Source organism: Elephas maximus, chromosome 9 (genome assembly GCF_024166365.1).
Source record: "Elephas maximus indicus isolate mEleMax1 chromosome 9, mEleMax1 primary haplotype, whole genome shotgun sequence".
Lineage (NCBI taxonomy): Eukaryota > Metazoa > Chordata > Mammalia > Proboscidea > Elephantidae > Elephas > Elephas maximus.
This window is the reverse complement of record NC_064827.1, coordinates 88559236-88579089: the sequence shown is the minus strand read 5'-3', so window position 1 is coordinate 88579089 and position 19854 is coordinate 88559236. Positions and strand designations below refer to the sequence as shown.

The 19854-nt window shown below is 39.8% G+C and overlaps 1 protein-coding gene across 2 annotated transcripts in view; it reads right to left on the bottom strand.

Moving 5' to 3' along the window:
• Positions 1-19854, bottom strand: part of LOC126083321 (aldehyde dehydrogenase 1A1-like) — a 276725-nt gene that overhangs the window by 16035 nt on the left and 240836 nt on the right. For both annotated transcript variants that reach the window (XM_049896935.1, XM_049896933.1), the window contains 4 exons: positions 17447-17575; positions 15780-15893; positions 10728-10830; positions 8758-8942 (listed from right to left, as the gene is read on the bottom strand). In XM_049896935.1, the coding sequence (XP_049752892.1) occupies positions 8758-8942; positions 10728-10830; positions 15780-15893; positions 17447-17575 (531 nt within the window). The remainder of the gene's footprint in view (positions 1-8757; positions 8943-10727; positions 10831-15779; positions 15894-17446; positions 17576-19854) is intronic.

Genomic DNA, 19854 nt, shown 5'->3' with positions numbered 1-19854 from the left:
CTAACCCCGGGAGGGGGCCCACCTAGTTCACGGGGGCGGCACGGCCACGCGGCTGGAGAGACGAGAAGTCCCCGGGAGGCAGCGACTGATTTTGGAGTTGAGAGTGCACCGTCCCAGTAGGGGAGCCTTGACGCTGGGCGTGGGGCTGGAAGCGGAGGATCTGACCGTGACTCCAGCGGGCCAGACCCCCCGGGGGCAATCTCCACACAGCCAGCACACATAGGCGACGCGCCCGCGGGAATCTCAGATATAACAGTCATTCCAAGCAAGACAAGCAACTCTGGCTATATTCTGAGGTGCTACTCTCCTATCTCTCTGTTCCCTCCCCCACCCTTCCCAGGCGGCTTCATTAACATCTGAATAGCCTGAGCCAAAGGGAGAACTCTGATAGGGATCTGACTGCAGTTTTTTTTTAGCGGATTTTCTGGAAAAACTAGTTTCCCAGTGATGGCTCGGAGACAACAATCCATATCAAACCACTTAAAGAAGCAGACCGGGACAGCTTCTCCAACCCCCCAAACAAAAGAATCAAAATCTTTCCCAAATGAAGATACAATTTTGGAATTATCAGATACAGAATATAAAAAACTAATTTACAGAATGCTTAATGATATCACAAATGAAATTAGGATATCTGCAGAAAAAGCCAAGGAACACACTGATAAAACTGTTGAAGAACTCAAAAAGATTATTCAAGAACATACTGGAAAAATTAATAAGTTGCAAGAATCCATAGAGAGACAACATGTAGAAATCCAAAAGATTAACAATAAAATAACAGAATTAGACAACGTAATAGGAAGTCAGAGGAGCAGACTCGAGCAATTAGAATGCAGACTGGGACATCTGGAGGACCAGGGAATTAACACCAACATAGCTGAAAAAAAATCAGATAAAAGAATTAAAAAAAATGAAGAAACCCTAAGAATTATGTGGGACTCTATCAAGAAGGATAACCTGCGGGTGATTGGAGTCCCAGAACAGGGAGGAGGGACAGAAAACACAGAGAAAATAGTTGAAGAACTTCTGACAGAAAACTTCCCTGACATCATGAAAGACGAAAGGATATCTATCCAAGATGCTCATCGAACCCCATTTAAGATTGATCCAAAAAGAAAAACACCAAGACATATTATCATCAAACTCACCAAAACCAAAGATAAACAGAAAATTTTAAAAGCAGCCAGGGAGAAAAGAAAGGTTTCCTTTAAGGGAGAATCAATAAGAATATGTTCTGACTACTCAGCAGAAACCATGCAGGCAAGAAGGGAATGGGACGACATATACAGAACACTGAAGGAGAAAAACTGCCAGCCAAGGATCATATATCCAGCAAAACTCTCTCTGAAATATGAAGGCGAAATTAAGATATTTACAGACAAACACAAGTTTAGAGAATTTGCAAAAACCAAACCAAAGCTACAAGAAATACTAAAGGATATTGTTTGGTCAGAGAACCAATAATATCAGATATCAGCACAACACAAGGTCACAAAACAGAACGTCCTGATATCAACTCAAATAGGGAAATCACAAAAACAAACAAATTAAGATTAATTAAAAAAAAAAAATACACATAACAGGGAATCATGGAAGTCAATAGGTAAAAGATCACAATAATCAAAAAGAGGGACTAAATACAGGAGGCATTGAACTGCCATATGGAGAGTGATACAAGGCGATATAGAACAATACAAGTTAGGTTTTTACTTAGAAAAATAGGGGTATATAATGAGGTAACCACAAAAAGGTATAACAACTCTATAACTCAAGACAAAAACCAAGAAAAACGTAACGACTCAACTAACATAAAGTCAAACACTATGAAAATGAGGATCTCACAATTTACTAAGAAAAACGCCTCAGCACAAAAAAGTATGTGGAAAAATGAAATTGTCAACAACACACATAAAAAGGCATCAAAATGACAGCACTAAAAACTTATTTATCTATAATTACCCTGAATGTAAATGGACTAAATGCACCAATAAAGAGACAGAGAGTCACAGACTGGATAAAGAAACACGATCCATCTATATGCTGCCTACAAGAGACACACCTTAGACTTAGAGACTCAAATAAACTAAAACTCAAAGGATGGAAAAAAGTATATCAAGCAAACAATAAGCAAAAAAGAAGAGGAGTAGCAATATTAATTTCTGACAAAATAGACTTTAGACTTAAATCCACCACAAAGGATAAAGAAGGACACTATATAATGATAAAAGGGACAATTGATCAGGAAGACATAACCATATTAAATATTTACGCACCCAATGACAGGGCTGCAAGATACATAAATCAAATTTTAACAGAACTGAAAAGCGAGATAGATACCTCCACAATTATAGTAGGAGACTTCAACACACCACTTTCGGAGAAGGACAGGACATCCAGCAAGAAGCTCAACAGAGACACGGAAGATCTAATTACAACAATCAACCAACTTGACCTCATTGACTTATACAGAACTCTCCACCCAACTGCTGCAAAATATACTTTTTTTTCCAGCGCACATGGAACATTCTCTAGAATAGACCACATATTAGGACATAAAACAAACCTTTGCAGAGTCCAAAACATCGAAATATTACAAAGCATCTTCTCAGATCACAAGGCAATAAAACTAGAGATCAATAACAGAAAAACGAGGGAAAAGAAATCAAATACTTGGAAAATGAACAATACCCTCCTGAAAAAAGACTGGGTTATAGAAGACATCAAGGAGGGAATAAGGAAATTCATAGAAAGCAACGAGAATGAAAATACTTCCTATCAAAACCTCTGGGACACAGCAAAAGCAGTGCTCAGAGGCCAATTTATATCAATAAATGCACACATACAAAAAGAAGAAAGAGCCAAAATCAGAGAACTGTCCCTACAACTTGAACAAATAGAAAGTGAGCAACAAAAGAATCCATCAGGCACCAGAAGAAAACAAATAATAAAAATTAGAGCTGAACTAAATGAATTAGAGAACAGAAAAACAATTGAAAGAATTAACAAAGCCAAAAGCTGGTTTTTTGAAAAAATTAACAAAATTGATAAACCATTGGCTAGACTGACTAAAGAAATACAGGAAAGGAAACAAATAACCCGAATAAGAAATGAGAAGGACCACATCACAACAGAACCAAATGAAATTAAAAGAATCATTTCAGATTATTATGAAAAATTGTACTCTAACAAATTTGAAAACCTAGAAGAAATGGATGAATTCCTGGAAAAACACTACCTACCTAAACTAACACATTCAGAAGTAGAACAACTAAATAGACCCATAACAAAAAAAGAGATTGAAACGGTAATCAAAAAACTCCCAACAAAAAAAAGTCCCGGCCCGGACGGCTTCACTGCAGAGTTCTACCAAATTTTCAGAGAAGAGTTAACACCACTACTACTAAAGGTATTCCAAAGCATAGAAAATGACGGAATACTACCCAACTCATTCTATGAAGCCACCATCTCCCTGATACCAAAACCAGGTAAAGACATTACAAAAAAAGAAAATTATAGACCTATATCCCTCATGAACATTGATGCAAAAATCCTCAACAAAATTCTAGCCAATAGAATCCAACAACACATCAAAAAAATAATTCACCCTGATCAAGTGGGATTTATACCAGGTATGCAAGGCTGGTTTAATATCAGAAAAACCATTAATGTAATCCATCACATAAATAAAACAAAAGACAAAAACCACATGATCTTATCAATTGATGCAGAAAAGGCATTTGACAAAGTCCAACACCCATTCATGATAAAAACTCTTACCAAAATAGGAATTGAAGGAAAATTCCTCAACATAATAAAGGGCATCTATGCAAAGCCAACAGCCAATGTCACTCTAAATGGAGAGAACCTGAAAGCATTTCCCTTGAGAACGGGAACCAGACAAGGATGCCCTTTATCACCGCTCTTATTCAACATCGTGTTGGAAGTCTTAGCCAGGGCAATCAGGCTAGACAAAGAAATAAAAGGTATCCGGATTGGCAAGGAAGAAGTAAAGTTATCACTATTTGCAGATGACATGATTATATACACAGAAAACCCTAAGGAATCCTCCAGAAAACTACTGAAACTAATAGAAGAGTTTGGCAGAGTCTCAGGTTATAAAATAAACATACAAAAATCACTTGGATTCCTCTACATCAACAAAAAGAACACCGAAGAGGAAATAACCAAATCAATACCATTCACAGTAGCCCCCAAGAAGATAAGATACTTAGGAATAAATCTTACCAAGGATGTAAAAGACCTATACAAAGAAAACTACAAAGCTCTACTACAAGAAATTCAAAAGGACATACTTAAGTGGAAAAACATACCTTGCTCATGGATAGGAAGACTTAACATAGTAAAAATGTCTATTCTACCAAAAGCCATCTATACATTTAACGCACTTCCGATCCAAATTCCAATGTCATATTTTAAGGGGATAGAGAAACAAATCACCAATTTCATATGGAACGGAAAGAAGCCCCGGATAAGCAAAGCACTACTGAAAAAGAAGAAGAAAGTGGGAGGCCTCACCTTACCTGACTTCAGAAACTATTATACAGCCACAGTAGTCAAAACAGCCTGGTATTGGTACAACAACAGACACATAGACCAATGGAACAGAATTGAGAACCCAGACATAGATCCATCCACGTATGAGCAGCTGATATTTGACAAAGGACCAGTGTCAATTAACTGGGGAAAAGATAGCCTTTTTAACAAATGGTGCTGGCATAACTGGATATCCATTTGCAAAAAAATGAAACAGGACCCATACCTCACACCATGCACAAAAACTAACTCCAAGTGGATCAAAGACCTAAACATAAAGACTAAAACGATAAAGATCATGGAAGAAAAAATTGGGACAACCCTAGGAGCCCTAATACAAGGTATAAACAGAATACAAAACATTACCAAAAATGATGAAGAGAAACCCGATAACTGGGAGCTCCTAAAAATCAAACACCTATGCTCATCTAAAGACTTCACCAAAAGAGTAAAAAGACCACCTACAGATTGGGAAAGAATTTTCAGCTATGACATCTCCGACCAGCGCCTGATCTCTAAAATCTACATGATTCTGTCAAAACTCAACCACAAAAAGACAAACAACCCAATCAAGAAGTGGGCAAAGGATATGAACACACATTTCACTAAAGAAGATATTCAGGCAGCCAACAGATACATGAGAAAATGCTCTCGATCATTAGCCATTAGAGAAATGCAAATTAAAACTACGATGAGATTCCATCTCACACCAGCAAGGCTGGCATTAATCCAAAAAACACAAAATAATAAATGTTGGAGAGGCTGCGGAGAGATTGGAACTCTCATACACTGCTGGTGGGAATGTAAAATGGTACAACCACTTTGGAAATCTATCTGGCGTTATCTTAAACAGTTAGAAATAGAACTACCATACAACCCAGAAATCCCACTCCTAGGAATATACCCTAGAGATACAAGAGCCTTCATACAAACAGATATATGCACACCCATGTTTATTGCAGCTCTGTTTACAATAGCAAAAAGTTGGAAGCAACCAAGGTGTCCATCAACGGATGAATGGGTAAATAAATTGTGGTATATTCACACAATGGAATACTACGCATCGATAAAGAACAGTGACGAATCTCTGAAACATTTCATAACATGGAGGAACCTGGAAGGCATTATGCTGAGCAAAATTAGTCAGAGGCAAAAGGACAAATATTGTATAAGACCACTATTATAAGATCTTGAGAAATAGTAAACCTGAGAAGAACACATACTTTTGTGGTTACGAGGGGGAGAGAGAGTGAGGGTGGGAGAGGGTTTTTTATTGATCAATCAGTAGATAAGAACTGCTTTAGGTGAAGGGAAAGACAACACTCAATACATGGAAGGTCAGCTCAATTGGACTGGACCAAAAGCAAAGAAGTTTCCGGGATAAAATGAATGCTTCAAAGGTCAGCGGAGCAAGCGCGGGGGTCTGGGGAACATGGTTTGCGGGGACTTCTAAGTCAATTGGCAAAATAATTCTATTATGAAATCATTCTGCATCCCACTTCGAAATGTGGCGTCTGGGGTCTTAAATGCTAACAAGCAGCCATCTAAGATGCAGCAATTGGTCTCAACCCACCTGGAGCAAAGGAAAATGAAGAACACCAAGCCCACATGACAACTAAGAGCCCAAGAGACAGAAAGGGCCACATGAACCAGAGACCTACATCATCCTGAGACCAGAAGAACTAGTTGGTGCCCGGCCACAATCGATGCCTGCCCTGACAGGGAGCACAGCAGGGGACCCCTGAGGGAGCAGGAGATCAGTGGGATGCAGACCCCAAATTCTCATAACAAGACCAAACTTAATGGTCTGACTGAGACTGGAGGAATCCCGGCGGCCATGCTCCCCAGACCTTCAGCTGACACAGGACAGGAACCATCCCCGAAGACAACTCATCAGAAATGAAAGGGACTGGTCAGCGGGTGGGAGAGAGATGCTGATGAAGAGTGAGCTAATTATATCAGGTGGACACTTGAGAATGTGTTGGCAACTCTTGCCTGGAGGGGGGATGGGAGGATAGAGAGAGAGGGAAGCCGGCAAAATTGTCAAGAAAGGAGAGACTGAAAGGGCTGACTCAAGACGGGGAGAGTAAGTGGGAGTAGGGAGTGAGATGTATGTAAACTTATATGTGACAGACTGATTGGATTTGTAAACGTTCACTTGAAGCTTAATAAAAGTTATTATAAAAAAAAAAAAAAGTTAAAGAAAAATAAGTATAGGAAAAAAAAAAAAAAAAAAAAGACCCAGTTTGCTCCTCCACCAGTGGGTGAAGCAACGGGCTAAAGCTCAGTGAAGGGGGAGCCTCTTTTCCAGAAGCTCTTTCTCCTAACAAGGGACAAATGTTTTCAAGGCTAAAGAAGCCCTGGGGGCTTTTCACAGTCCTTAGTTCTCAAAATCCTAACATACCTACCTATTCAGTCCAACCCATGATAAAAATCAATTAATTTATATATTAAAATCTTCTATTAAGCAGTTAGATCACCGGATTATGTACTTAAGAATCCTATGGATTGGAATTTTTTTTTAAAGTGTAATTTAACTCTGTTCTCTTAGGAATAATGAGGTATTCTAGTTCAACTTTTGAGCTTCTGGTTGAATTGTGCAGGTGCTCTATAAGAGGAATGTATTATAATACCACTGAATGTTGGGTAAGCAATAATTTAGATGTTGCTTTCCCTCCTCTTCCCTTCTCTCCCCTCCCCTCTCCTTATATATATTTCTCTTTCAATCTATTGACATTGCTTAACATTCCCTGGAGGCCCAAATTACCCTACATTAAGAACCACTGCTCTAGAGCAGGACTCCAAAGGGCAGGAGAGAATTCAGACCAAAGGTCCAGGAGCTTGAATAACAGACATAGAACAGAGAGCTGTGTGAGAAAGAAGGAAAAGTGATAGTTGGATAAGAAGGAAACACCCTTACAGATACTAATAAACATAAAAAAAAACCAGAAGCCCTAAGGAATAACTGGGCTTTAACAAGTACAAGGAAACCCTGGTGGTGTAATGGTTATGTGCTACAGCTGCGAACCAAAGGATTGGCAGTTCAAATCCACGAGGCGCTCCTTGGAAACTTTATGAGGCAGTTCTACTCCGTCTTAGAGGGTTGCTATGAGTCAGAATCAATTCGAAGACACTGGGTTTGGTTAGCTTTTTTTTTTTTAACAAGTAAAATGAGAAGTTTGCCTCAAACCCAGGAACTGAGATCCTTTAGGATACCCATCATACCATAAGAAGGCCAGAATAACTGAAGACTTTGGAGAGGATTTAGAGACTAACACGCGAGTGTCCATCGACAGACGGGTGGTGGCCGCTCAGGAGGCGCATTAGCAGGAATCCAGGGGACCCCCAGCACGGAAGGCGAGAGTCCTCCCACGGAACTACCGGTGCCCCCACCTTCCAGTGGTTAGACAACTGTGTACAGGGATCAGGAGGGGTTAAGATTGAGGAAAACAAGCCATTTAGAGCATTCTTTTATTTTTCCTCACACCTTTAATTCCCAGCATGCCTCAAATTGTTCCTAGGCATGAAACTGGGCAACGGAAAAGCCGGATGCTTCCTTTACTGTTGCATGATAGATGCATTGTTTTTAATTACCAGACGGGTACAGTATTTTTACCTAAAAAGATGTGGAGACATGAAGTAATCTTACTCAGTAAAAAAATAGGCCAAAGAAAGAAGGAAAAGAGGATACAGGCAGCCCCCGGGTTATCAATGAGACCTGTTCCTAACTGTGCCTTTAAGTCACATGGTGCATTAGGGTCTTATCCAGCCTTACTTTAGCGCAGGAAAAGGCTCTAAGCCATTTCAATGATTGAAAAGCTACACATGCAACCAGTGAAGGTGAGTGCGATGAAGAATTTGTTGTGAGTAGGGGCTGGTTCAATCCTTTCGAAGTGAAGGCAAATTTACATAACATTAAAAAGAAAGTAAGAGTTGCCCTGGGAGACCTGGTGGCACAGGAGTTGAGAGCTATGGCTGCCAACCAAAAGGTCGGCAGTTTGAATCCACCAGCTGCTCCTTGGAAACCCTATGGGGCAGTTCTACTCTGTCCTAAAGGGCCACTGTGAGTCAGAATCAACTTGTTGGCAACGGGTTTGGGTTTTTTTGGCTAATTGTCCGTAAGTCGGATGTTGATAACCCTGGGGCTGCCTGTACTTTATTCTTGTCTCCTGATAAATGGAATTCCTCCTATTTTATACCCACCTGAGGGCCTTGATTTACTCCTGGGGTCAGAGGATTTCCAAAAACATACTTCTTAGTCCTCTCAATACTTCTTCGAACAAACTCATCGTAAATTGATTCTTCCACAAAAAGTCTGGATGCAGCTACACACATTTGGCCCTGGTGGAAGAATACTCCCTGATGTGCAAATTCAACTGCACTGTCCACTGCAAAGAAGACGTCATGTTAAAGAAGAGATATTTTCTAAAGATTGCATATTTTTATGTATATGTTTGTTTCCAGCCTCAGGTTTTAATTAGGTAACAAAGAAAATCTGAAAGGTTTAATTACATTAAATAATTTAGAGCATTCTTAAATACCCTAATCAATAGAACAAGTGATATATATATATGAAAAAAAAAAATCTAATAGTCTCTCCCCCACCTTACAACTTTATCTAGGAAAGATGTTTTCAAAACCTACTATTAAAGAATGCCATATTATTTTGTTTACGCCTATAAACTCTTCTTATCCAGTTTTTGAGATGGTGAAAAATATTCCTTAAAAGAAAGATTTAGATTGCTTCATTAGATCCTAAAGAAGGAAAAAAAAAAAATCATTGCATTTAATTCTTTAAATACTGAAGATTTAATAGCAGCTGGGTATTATGGTTTTAGTTATTTTGTGAACTAGTCACACCTGCTTAAGTTGTAGCAGATGCATCTTACAGAAAAGTGGTAAAATCAGGAATCTTGCTATGTTTGTAGGAAACATAATAAGGTAATATTTTCTAAGAGAAAAGAAATATTCAGTGAAGACCACAGCAGCAACACTGGCAATTCCGTGAACCCTTGTATTTATAGCCTCGTGCTGATAATGCAGGCGTTAAAGAAAAGATTGGATGAATGTTTGATAGTCTATTGACTGCTATTGACTCCGATTTAGGAGAGAATTTTGGGGGTCCACTTGGTACTATAATCAGAATGATCCTAGGATATTATTGCATAGTGGAGCGCCATCATAGCTGTAGATTTAACGCATGTAAATTCAATTATGCTTGCTAGAAAAAAAAAAAGAGAAATTATTTAAATAGTACGAGCCGTCTTCTTCTGGCCGTTTCATCTAATGAGTGTCGGGCCCAGAGTGAAGGGAGATGACAAATGTGCAGCGGCTGTCTCCACATTTGGGCCCAGTTCAATATGTCTGAGGATGGGCATCTCTCCCATCGTGCTTAATGCAGTGCTAATAAGTAACAGCACAGAATTAAAGACCAAACAAACATCACGGTCCCTATTGTGGGTTAAATTTTGTCCCCTCAAAAGATATGTGGACATCCTAATCCCTGGTACCTGTGAATGTGACCTTATTTGGAAACAGGGTCTTTGCAGATGTAATAAAGCAGAAGATGAGGTCATTACGATGGACCTTGACCCATAATGACTGGTGCCCTTACAAGAAGAGGAGAAAGGACGCAGAGACACAGACACAGGGAAAAGATGGCCGTGTGACCGCAGTGACAGAGAATGGAGTTGTGCTGCCATAAGCCAGTGGACACGTGGGGCCAGCAGAAGCTGGAAGAGGCAAGGATCTTCTGCTAGAGGCTTTGGGAGTGGCCATGGCCCTGTGCCCCTTGATTTCAGACTTCTGTCCTCTAGCGCTGTCACAGAACATGTCTCTGTGGTTTTAACCCACCAGTATACAATTCTTTGATAAGGTAGCTCTAGGAAACTAATACAACCCCTAAATGCAAACCATCTACTTTGGGGTTCCACTGAGGAAATTAGTAATCTCTTCCAAACCAGGGAGTAAGGGTGTATATGTTAGACCTGCCTTTAGGCTATAACTTTAGGACAATGTATGAGATTTTTCAAGAGTGATTTTGGACTCTGATTCATGCCTTACACTTTGATGTTCGGAGCAAACTGCTTTGTAAAATTCAAGCGCACTGTACAGCACTATCAGATATCACCAAAGACGCCGGGTGAAAAGTTAGCCCAGCGGCTGATACCTACAGTCAGCATCAGCAAACACAATGCAGGGGCTCTTTCCACCCAGCTCCAGGGTCACCCTCTTCAGATTGCTTTTCCCGGCAGCTTCTTTGATCATTTTGCCAACCTGAAATGGAGCGAGACAAAGGAGGGGTTTAATCTGCTTTCATGAAGACAGGTTCATTTAGTGTTTGAAATTTATAGGAAATGTGTGCCACAGTTAAATTTCATTTGGGAAAACCATTCAAAATGGAAATTTTCAAGATTTGTCACCTTTGTAAGGACTACTTCAGAGTCTGTCTCAGTTCGTGTCATTTGCATATACAAAAGTTTCCCAACAGATTGTTACCTCCTTGGTAGCAGTGACAATGTCCTACCACCACCTACCTTTCCTCAATAGGATCTACCACTGTGGGCTCCCTTCTGTGGTGGCTGACACACTTCTCTCTCTCATGCTATATCTTTGAACAGTATAGCTAGAAGAAAGAAATTGAATCTGTACTCTGTGCTGCTATCTCAGTTGGCTGGAATCTACTGTTCTAGATTTTTCTTTAATGCTAGTTGCCTCTCTTCAGAGAAAGACATTGTTTCTAAAATTTTTTGTTTTTTCTTCCTTTGTGGATCTCCTACCTTCAAGGTTATTTTCTGTAGTGTTTTTGTTTTTTCATCTCTAAAACTTGGCCTGTTTTATAATGAATTATCCTTCATTATTTTTGTTGAAACCTCAATCCACTAAAATGATCTTTACTTTTTTTTAAGATGATTCATTTTGACTCTTTTATTCTTTGGGTTGTTTTTACTATACAACAGAACAAGTATTAGGATTTCTCAAAGGCTAAAAGATGGGGATTTCAGCTGCACAAGCTTGTTGTGTAACAACCGAAATGAAGAGGGTGGCATTTTTTGTTCTCATTCAGGTAATGCAGCAAAATGTTTTTCAGATTAGACTTGGCTTAGGAACATAGGAACCCATTAACATAGAAACTCCTAACTCTATATCAGATCTTCATAAAAAGTTTCCATCCAGACTAAACAAAAGATTAGTACAGGCTTACTGAATGTGTTTAAATATTATGTGGTTATTTAACTACCTGCTACTGTGTATTTAAGAAAAAAAAAAAAAAATCTCATTGTAGTTTTGATTTGCATTTCTCTAATGGCTAATGATTGTGACCATTTCCTCATGTACCTGTTAGCCACCTGAATGGCTTCTTTAGTGAAGTGCCTGTTCATTTCCTTTGCCCATTTTTTAATTGGATTATTTGTCTTTTTGTAGTTGAGTTTTTATAGTATCATGTAGATTTTAGAGATTAGATGCTGATCTGAAATGTCATAGCTAAACTTTTTCCCAGTCTATAGGTAATCTTTTTATTCTTTTGGTGAAGTCTTTGGATGAGCGTAGATGTTTGATTTTTAGGAACTCCCAATTATCTACTTTCTCTTCTGCATTGTTAGTAATGTTTTGTATACTGTTTATGCCGTGTATTAGAGCTCCTAGCATTGTCCCTATTTTTTCTTCCATGACCTTTATTGTTTTAGATTTTGTATTTAGGTCTTTGATCCATTTTGAGTTCATTTTTGTGCATGGTGTGAGGTATACGTCTTGTTTCATTTTTTTTGCAGATGGACATCCAGTTATGCCAGCACCATTTGTTAAAAACACTGTCTTTTCCCCATTTAACAGACTTGGGGTCTTTGTCAAATATCAGCTGCTCATATGTGGATGGATTTATATCTGGATTCTCAAATCTGTTCCATTTGTCTATGTATCTGTTGTTGTACCAGTACCAGGCTGTTTTGACTACTGTGGTGGTATAATATGTTCTAAAATCAGGTACAGCGAGGCCTCCCACTTTGTTCTTTTTCACTAATGCTTTACTTATCTGGGGCCTCTTTCCCTTCCATATGAAGTTGGTGATTTGTTTCACCATCGCATGAAAAAATGTCGTTGGAATTTGGATCAGAATTGCATTGTATCTATAGATTGCCTTTGGTAAAATGGACATTTTTACAATGTTAAGTCTTCTCTCCATGAGCAATGTATGTTTTTCTACTTATGTAGGTCTCTTTTGGTTTCTTGCAGCAGTGTCTTGTAGTTTTCTGTGTATAGGTCTTTTACATCTCTGGTAAGATTTATTCCTAAGTATTTTATCTTCTTGGGGCTACTGTAAACGGTATTGACTTGGTGATTTCCTCCTCGATGTTCTTTTTTTTGGTGTAGAGGAATCCAACTGATTTTTGTGTGTTTATCTTGTATCCTGATATCCTGCTGAGCTCTTCTGTTAGTCTCAGTAGTTTTCTTGAGATTTCATCTCAGTGAGATTCCATCTTACTCTAATGAGGCTGGCATCCATCCAAAAAACACAAAATAACAAATGTTGGAGAGGTTGTGGAGAGACTGGAACACTTATACACTGCTGGTGGGAATGTAAAATGGTACAACCACTTTGGAAATCGACTTGGCACTTCCTTAAAAAACTTGAAATAGAACTACCATACAATCCAGCAATCCCTCTCCTTGGAACATATCCTAGAGAAATAAGAGCCTTTACACAAACGGATAATATGCACACACATATTCACTGTAGCACTGTTTACAATAGCAAAAAGATGGAAGCAACCAAGGTGCCCATCAATGGATTAATGGATAAATAAATTATGGTATATTCACGCAATGGAATATTATGCATCAATAAAGAACAATGATGAATCTGTGAAACATTTCATAATATGGAGGTATCTGGAAGGCATTATGCAGAGTGAAATTACTGTGCTGCAAAAGTACAAATGTTTTATAAGACCACTATTATAAGAATTTGAGAAATAGTTTAAACAGAGAAGAGACTATCCTTTGATGGTTACGAGATGGGGGATGGAAGGGGGAGGGTGCAGGGTTTTCACTAATTAGATAGCAGATAAGAACTGTTTTAGGTGAAGGGAAAAGCAATACACAATACAGGAGAGGTCAGAGCAACTGGACTGAACCAAAAGCAAAGAAGTCTCCTGAATAAACTGAATGCTTCAAAGGCCAGCATAGCAGGGGTGGGGGTTTGGGGACCATGGTTTCAGGGGACATCTAAGTCAATTGGCATAATAAAATCTATTAAGAAAACATTCTGCATACCACTTTGGAGAGTGGCGCCTGGGGTCTTAAACACTAGCAGGTGGCCATCTAAGACGCATCAATTGATCTCAACCCACCTGGGGCAAATGAGAATGAAGAACACCAAAGACGCAGGGTAATTATGAGCCCAAGAGACAGAAAGGGCCACATAAAGCAGAGACTACATCAGCCTGAGACCAGAAGAACTAGATGGTACCTGGCTATAACTAATGACTTTCCTGAAAGGGGACACAACAAAGAACCCCGAGGGAGCAGGAGAGCAGTGGGATGCAGACCACAAATTCTCATAAAAAGACCAGACTCAACGGTCTGACTGAGACTAGAATGACCCCGGAAGTCATGGTCCCCAGACCTTCTGTTAGCCCAAGACAGGAACCATTCCTAAAGCTAACTCTTCGGACAGGGATTGGGCTGGACTATGGGATAAAAAATGATACTGGTGAAGAATGAGCTTCTTGGATCATGTAGACACATGAGACTAAGTTGGCATCTCCTGTCTGGAGGGGAGATGAGATGCAGAGAGGGTCAGAAGCTGGCCGGATGGACAGAATATAGAGAGTGGAGGGAAGGAGTGTGCTGTCTTATTAGGGGGAGAGCAACTAGGAGTATATAGAATGGTGTTTATAAATTTTTGTAGGAGAGCCTGACTTGATATGTAAACTGTCGCTTAAAGCACAATAAAAAAATTAAAAAAAATTGCCGTCAAGTTGATTTCGACCCATAGCGACCCTATAGGACAGAGTAGAACTGCCTCATAGAGTTTCCGAGCTGCAATCTTTAGGGAATTAGACAACCACCTCTTTCTCCCGCAGAGCAGCTGGTGGGTTCGAACCACCGACCTTTCAGTTAGTAGCTGAGCACTTAACCATTACATCACCAGGGTTCCTGCTATTGTGCATTATAATTATATTGTGCATTAAAAAAAAAAAAGTATTAATTAATCTACTAATGCTTTCATCTTTTCTAAAGGTTTCATGGGAATAGATCAAACCCCTAGAAGTCGATTAAGAAAAGTAGATTAAACATAGATTTGCACTGGAGAGATGTCGTCTGAATCATTTTTCGAAACCCAGAGAAATTTTTAGCACCCAATTAGACATTATCATTCCATCCTGTGAACCCCCTACCAGCACTGTGTGCCTTCTGATTTGTGTTAGCAGCTGTATGAGATGGGGGTACTCTCACCCCTCATCCTCCATACAAAAAGAAGCATGCGTTATTTCTTGCACTGAATATTTAGCAGTGCCACATGCTCTAATAGAATGGCTCAAGAATGTTTCTGCTTGATAACACTGTGCTTTCACCCCATTCCTTTTCTTAGGACAGAAAATCATCTCAATAGATAGGAACTCATTCTCCCAAACAGAGAAAGAAACTGTTCTCTCTTTGTTCCTCCTGTCTTTCCTCGCAGTGCCCTTGGCTGGGTTCTTTCAAGTTCTGGATGATCAAGCTGGAGCCAGAAAGAAGGCAGAGAAGTGAGGCTGGGCCCAAAGGAACATCCAGGGCAGCTGGGCTTCTGGCTCCCTTTCAGGATGTCCAGGGAAGTGAGAGCCCCCAAATAAGGAGCTGAGGGTCAGGCTCTGCTATTTAATTTTCAGAACCTACACAATAATAAAATTACGTTCATTCATACAAATCACTGTGGCCTAATTTATATTTTCTACCGTAAACGTTACTAATCATACACCAAGGCCTAACTGGCAGAGAAGATAATAAACACGCTAAGAACCGTTTACCCTAGTTCTCCTGAGTTCGTGACAGATATTTGATCTCCTCCAAACCACAGCTGCTTATGTTCTATAAACATACGTGAAGGTGAGAATCAGGAACAAATCACTAGAGGGGACTTTCTTTTTAAGGAAGGGTCGGCTCAAAAATTGTTACGCAAAGCATGCTTCTGACCGCTGGAGAGGCTGGCATTCATTATTGCCAGCCTGAGTAAATGATCTCACCTCTGTTGATCCTGTGAACGCCACTTTGTCAATGTCCATGTGGGATGAAATGGCTGCTCCTGCGGTGGGCCCATAACCGGGCACAATATTCACCACCCCTGGAGGAAACCCTGCCTAAAAGGCATAAAGCAAAAAACTTACAGCAGAACAGAGAATTTAATACTATGAAAGAAGAGGAGGTTATGAGATTGAGGCTGTCTCTATGCGAATCTTGTAAATTTTCCTCCGAAACCCACTGGCCTTAAGTCAACTCCTACCCCTAGTGACCCTAGAGGACAGAGTAGTGCTCTCCCACAGAGCTTCCAAGGCTGCAAAGTTTATGGGAACAGACTGTCACAACTTTCTCCTGTAGAGTGGCTGCTGGGTTCAAACTACCACCATTTGGCTTACAGCCAGGTGCTTAACCACTGTACCACCTACTAAGAAAAATTCACTTAAGGAGTTTTATTACTATTATTTAATTTCTTAGTCCACATAAAATAACTTCAAATGTTCAGTATCAAGAGACCGTTTATCCTCATGATAAACCCACGTTTGACTTAGGCATTGTCCAAATGACAGCTGTCTCAAATTTCAGAACGTGGCGGTGGTGGTGGTGGGCCTTGAGTCAATTCCAACTCACAGCTCCCTACAGGACAGGGTAGAACTGCCCCATAGGGTTTCCTATGCTGTGATCTTTTCAGGAGCAGATTGTCAGGTCTTTTCTAACCTGGAGCCACAGGTGGGTTCAAAGTGCCGACCTCTCAGTTAGTAACTAAGTGCTTAACCATTGCACTGACAGGGCTCCTTAATCTCATAATAGTAACTCAAAAAGATGGTGTGTCTGTGTTATGAATTGAATTTTATCTCCCAAAAAGATTCGTTGAAATCTTACCTCCTGTACCTGTGAGTGTGATTCTTTTTGGAAATAGGGTCTTTGAAGATGTTATTAATTAGGGTGACATGGTCATACTGGAGCAGGTTGGGTCCTGGTCCTATAGGACTGGTGTCTTTATAAAAGAGGAGGAGAAGATATACAGAGGCAGAGAGACAGAGGAAGAATGCCATGTGATGCTGCAGCTGCAAACCAGGGAGCGTCTGGGTGGTCTAACCAGCTGTCATCGAGCTGATGCTGACTCATGGTGACTCCATGTGTGTCAGAGCAGAACTGTACTTCACAGCGTTTTTAACGGCTGATTTTTGGAAGTAGATTGCCAGGTCTTTCTTGTGAAGTGCCTCTGAGTGGCCTCTAACCACCAATTTTTCAATGAGCAGCAGAGCAAATAACGGTTAACTCTGCACTACCCAGAGACTCCTTGGATGGACTAGTTTAAACAACTTTGCAGAGCATTCATGGCAGTTACAAACCAACTTACACTTTAACATTTGAAAGGAAGCCATATGAATTTCAACACGAATTTGTGTTCACAAGAGATGTGCAAAAGAAAAAGAAAAGTGATCATAAGATGACTGTGTGACACTGAGCCTTGGAGTCTGGCATCTCTGAGCAGCAGTTCATTTGGGTTGACTGCCAGAAATCCAAGCCAGTGACCACGCTAAAGACGTCCCCACCATTGAACAAGGAGCCATTTGCTGAGAATGGAGTTTACTGTAGCGCCAAAGGAGGTCTTTCCATTATAAATTAGGACTCCTGAGTTCCTGTGTCTATTTCAATTTAGGACACTTACCTCTTTTATTAAAGATGCCACATGAAGAGCCGTGAGAGGGGTTTGCTCTGCTGGTTTGACAATCACGGTGTTTCCACAACTAAGGGCAGGCCCTATCTTCCAAATGAGCATAATCAACGGGAAATTCCACTATGATGAATATAGAACAATAGAGTCTTTTTAGTGCTGGAAAGCACATTTGCTAATCAAACTTTTACATTTTACACACCTTGTAGATGTTAAATGGTAATTGTAGTAGTTTTGTGTAATCATCTTGAATAGTTTACTTACTTAAATTCATTGCTAAAAGCAAATTGTGAATGCTAAAAGCTCTAAATAAATTAGGTATGGGGAAGGAGCAGGAAAGAGTTCTGAAATTATTCAACTCCTGTTGTTTTGAGTTCTTTTCCCATTATGATAAATACCACTGCATGGCTTGAGAGTCCACCCTTACTATTAAACATACTGTAAGTTACCTGCATTTAAAAAGTATAATTATTCCCTTCTTCTAGTAGGTCATTTACTGTAATTCTTTACCCAACAGTATTATTAAATAGCACTTATTTTTAAGACTAAAATGTTGTTAAAAAACCAAGAAGTCTAGGCTTGGCTCGATCCCTGGCCAGCCATGTGAACTCACACAAGTTATTTGCTCTCTGTGTGTTGTCAAGGTGTAAATGCTGAAAACAGTCCTCTCTATCTCAGAAGGCTGTCCTGAGAATTAATCGAGAACGTAGGCCAAGTGCTTATGAACAGTGAACAGTCACTGACTAGTTCACCATAAAACCCATTGCTGTCAGGTTGATTCGGACCCATAGCAACCCTATAGGACGGAGTAGAGCTGCTCCACAAGGCTTCTAAGGAGCGGCTGGTGGCTTCAAACTGCTGAACTTTGGTTAGCAGTCAAGCTAGCTCTGAACTACTGCACCACCAGGGCTCCGCCATTCACCATAGTACAATAAATACTAGCTATTATTAGTATTCAGGATTATGTAGCTTTTATCGATATTTTTGAACTAATGAATCATTCAAAATGCTGATTTTTTCCAAAATCATTGTAGCAAGAGATTCAGCTTCCGGACCCTTCATCATCTTTTCATTTGGCACTTTTGGATATGCCAGCCAAAGTGAAATCATTTAGATGTTCTCGTTTGTTGGGGTTCAAAGGAAATCGTCCTGATGCCTTAGAATCCTACCTTCTCTGAGAGGAATGTGGCGCATCAGAGCTTCTTATCTAAGGGCAGGATATGTTCCCTATAGTGCTCCAAATACCTCTGGCACTTTTTCTTGAATTTTAAATTGAAAAATGATATTCTTTTAGGATTTGAACAATCTGATTGCTACTATTCTCCATGATGCGAAGTCCCAACATGGAGACAAAATGTGTTGGAGAGTAGTAGGGCCTAGGACATTTCCCTAAAATGGTGTCCTGCGGCAGATGGGCTGGCGATGGCCATTTTGCCACATGCATGTAAAGCATGGATCTTACAAAGAATATGCAATACGACTTGCTTTTCAAAAGAGCCCATAGAGTAAAACGTTATGGTTTGTTGATGCTGTTAATATTGAAACACACTCCAGGGATATATTAAGATACAGAGAGGTTTCTGGACAGTGTTGTCTCTAGAGAGTGTGGACCATACTGGGTGACACTGTCAGACGGGGTGACACCAAAATGACTGTTTGTAAAATTTTTTTGCTGTACTTCAGCAGAAATTGATTTTTTTTATAAAAATATCCCTGTAGTTGTACTAACAAAACATTTTTCGAAAGCCCAGTTTACATGTATCAATATACCTACAAGGCTAAAGCTCTATGCTAATTTACCTTTTGAACTTTCTAATGCACTCAGGTCAGAGCTGTCATTATTATCGCGTTACAACCATGTTTTGAATCACGTGGTTTCGTCTGCACGCGCTACAAGCCCTTGCTGTTGTTTCTGTTGCTACTCGGGGTTTTCTAGTCACGGATTTTGCCAAATTCTCTGGGGCTTTAGCTACAATATTGTAGTAATCACAGTCTGTGAACTTATACCAATAACTTTTTTGAGAATGAAGTAGCAATTAAAGAAGGAGAAAAATTAAAAAAGCTTTTGCTCAATGACTAATAACGTAACTGATAATGTTGTAATTCAACGTAGAAAGACTGTATAGAACAGTTTTGTTGTTAGTATTCATATAATCTAAGAATATTACATTTAAGCTATTTAAAACTATGTTTATCACATATTATCCTGTGAGTAAAATTGATAATAAACATTACTAAGGATTCTGTATGGTCTAGTATGGGTAGAGGTCCCTGTGGGGTGGACACCAGGAGTTTCAGCACTGGGTCACATCAAGCTTAGTGACGCCACTGTTTCTGGACAACCAAGTTCATATCCAGAAAATTGAGTCACAGGGAGACTCAGGTTCAACATGTCGTACAAT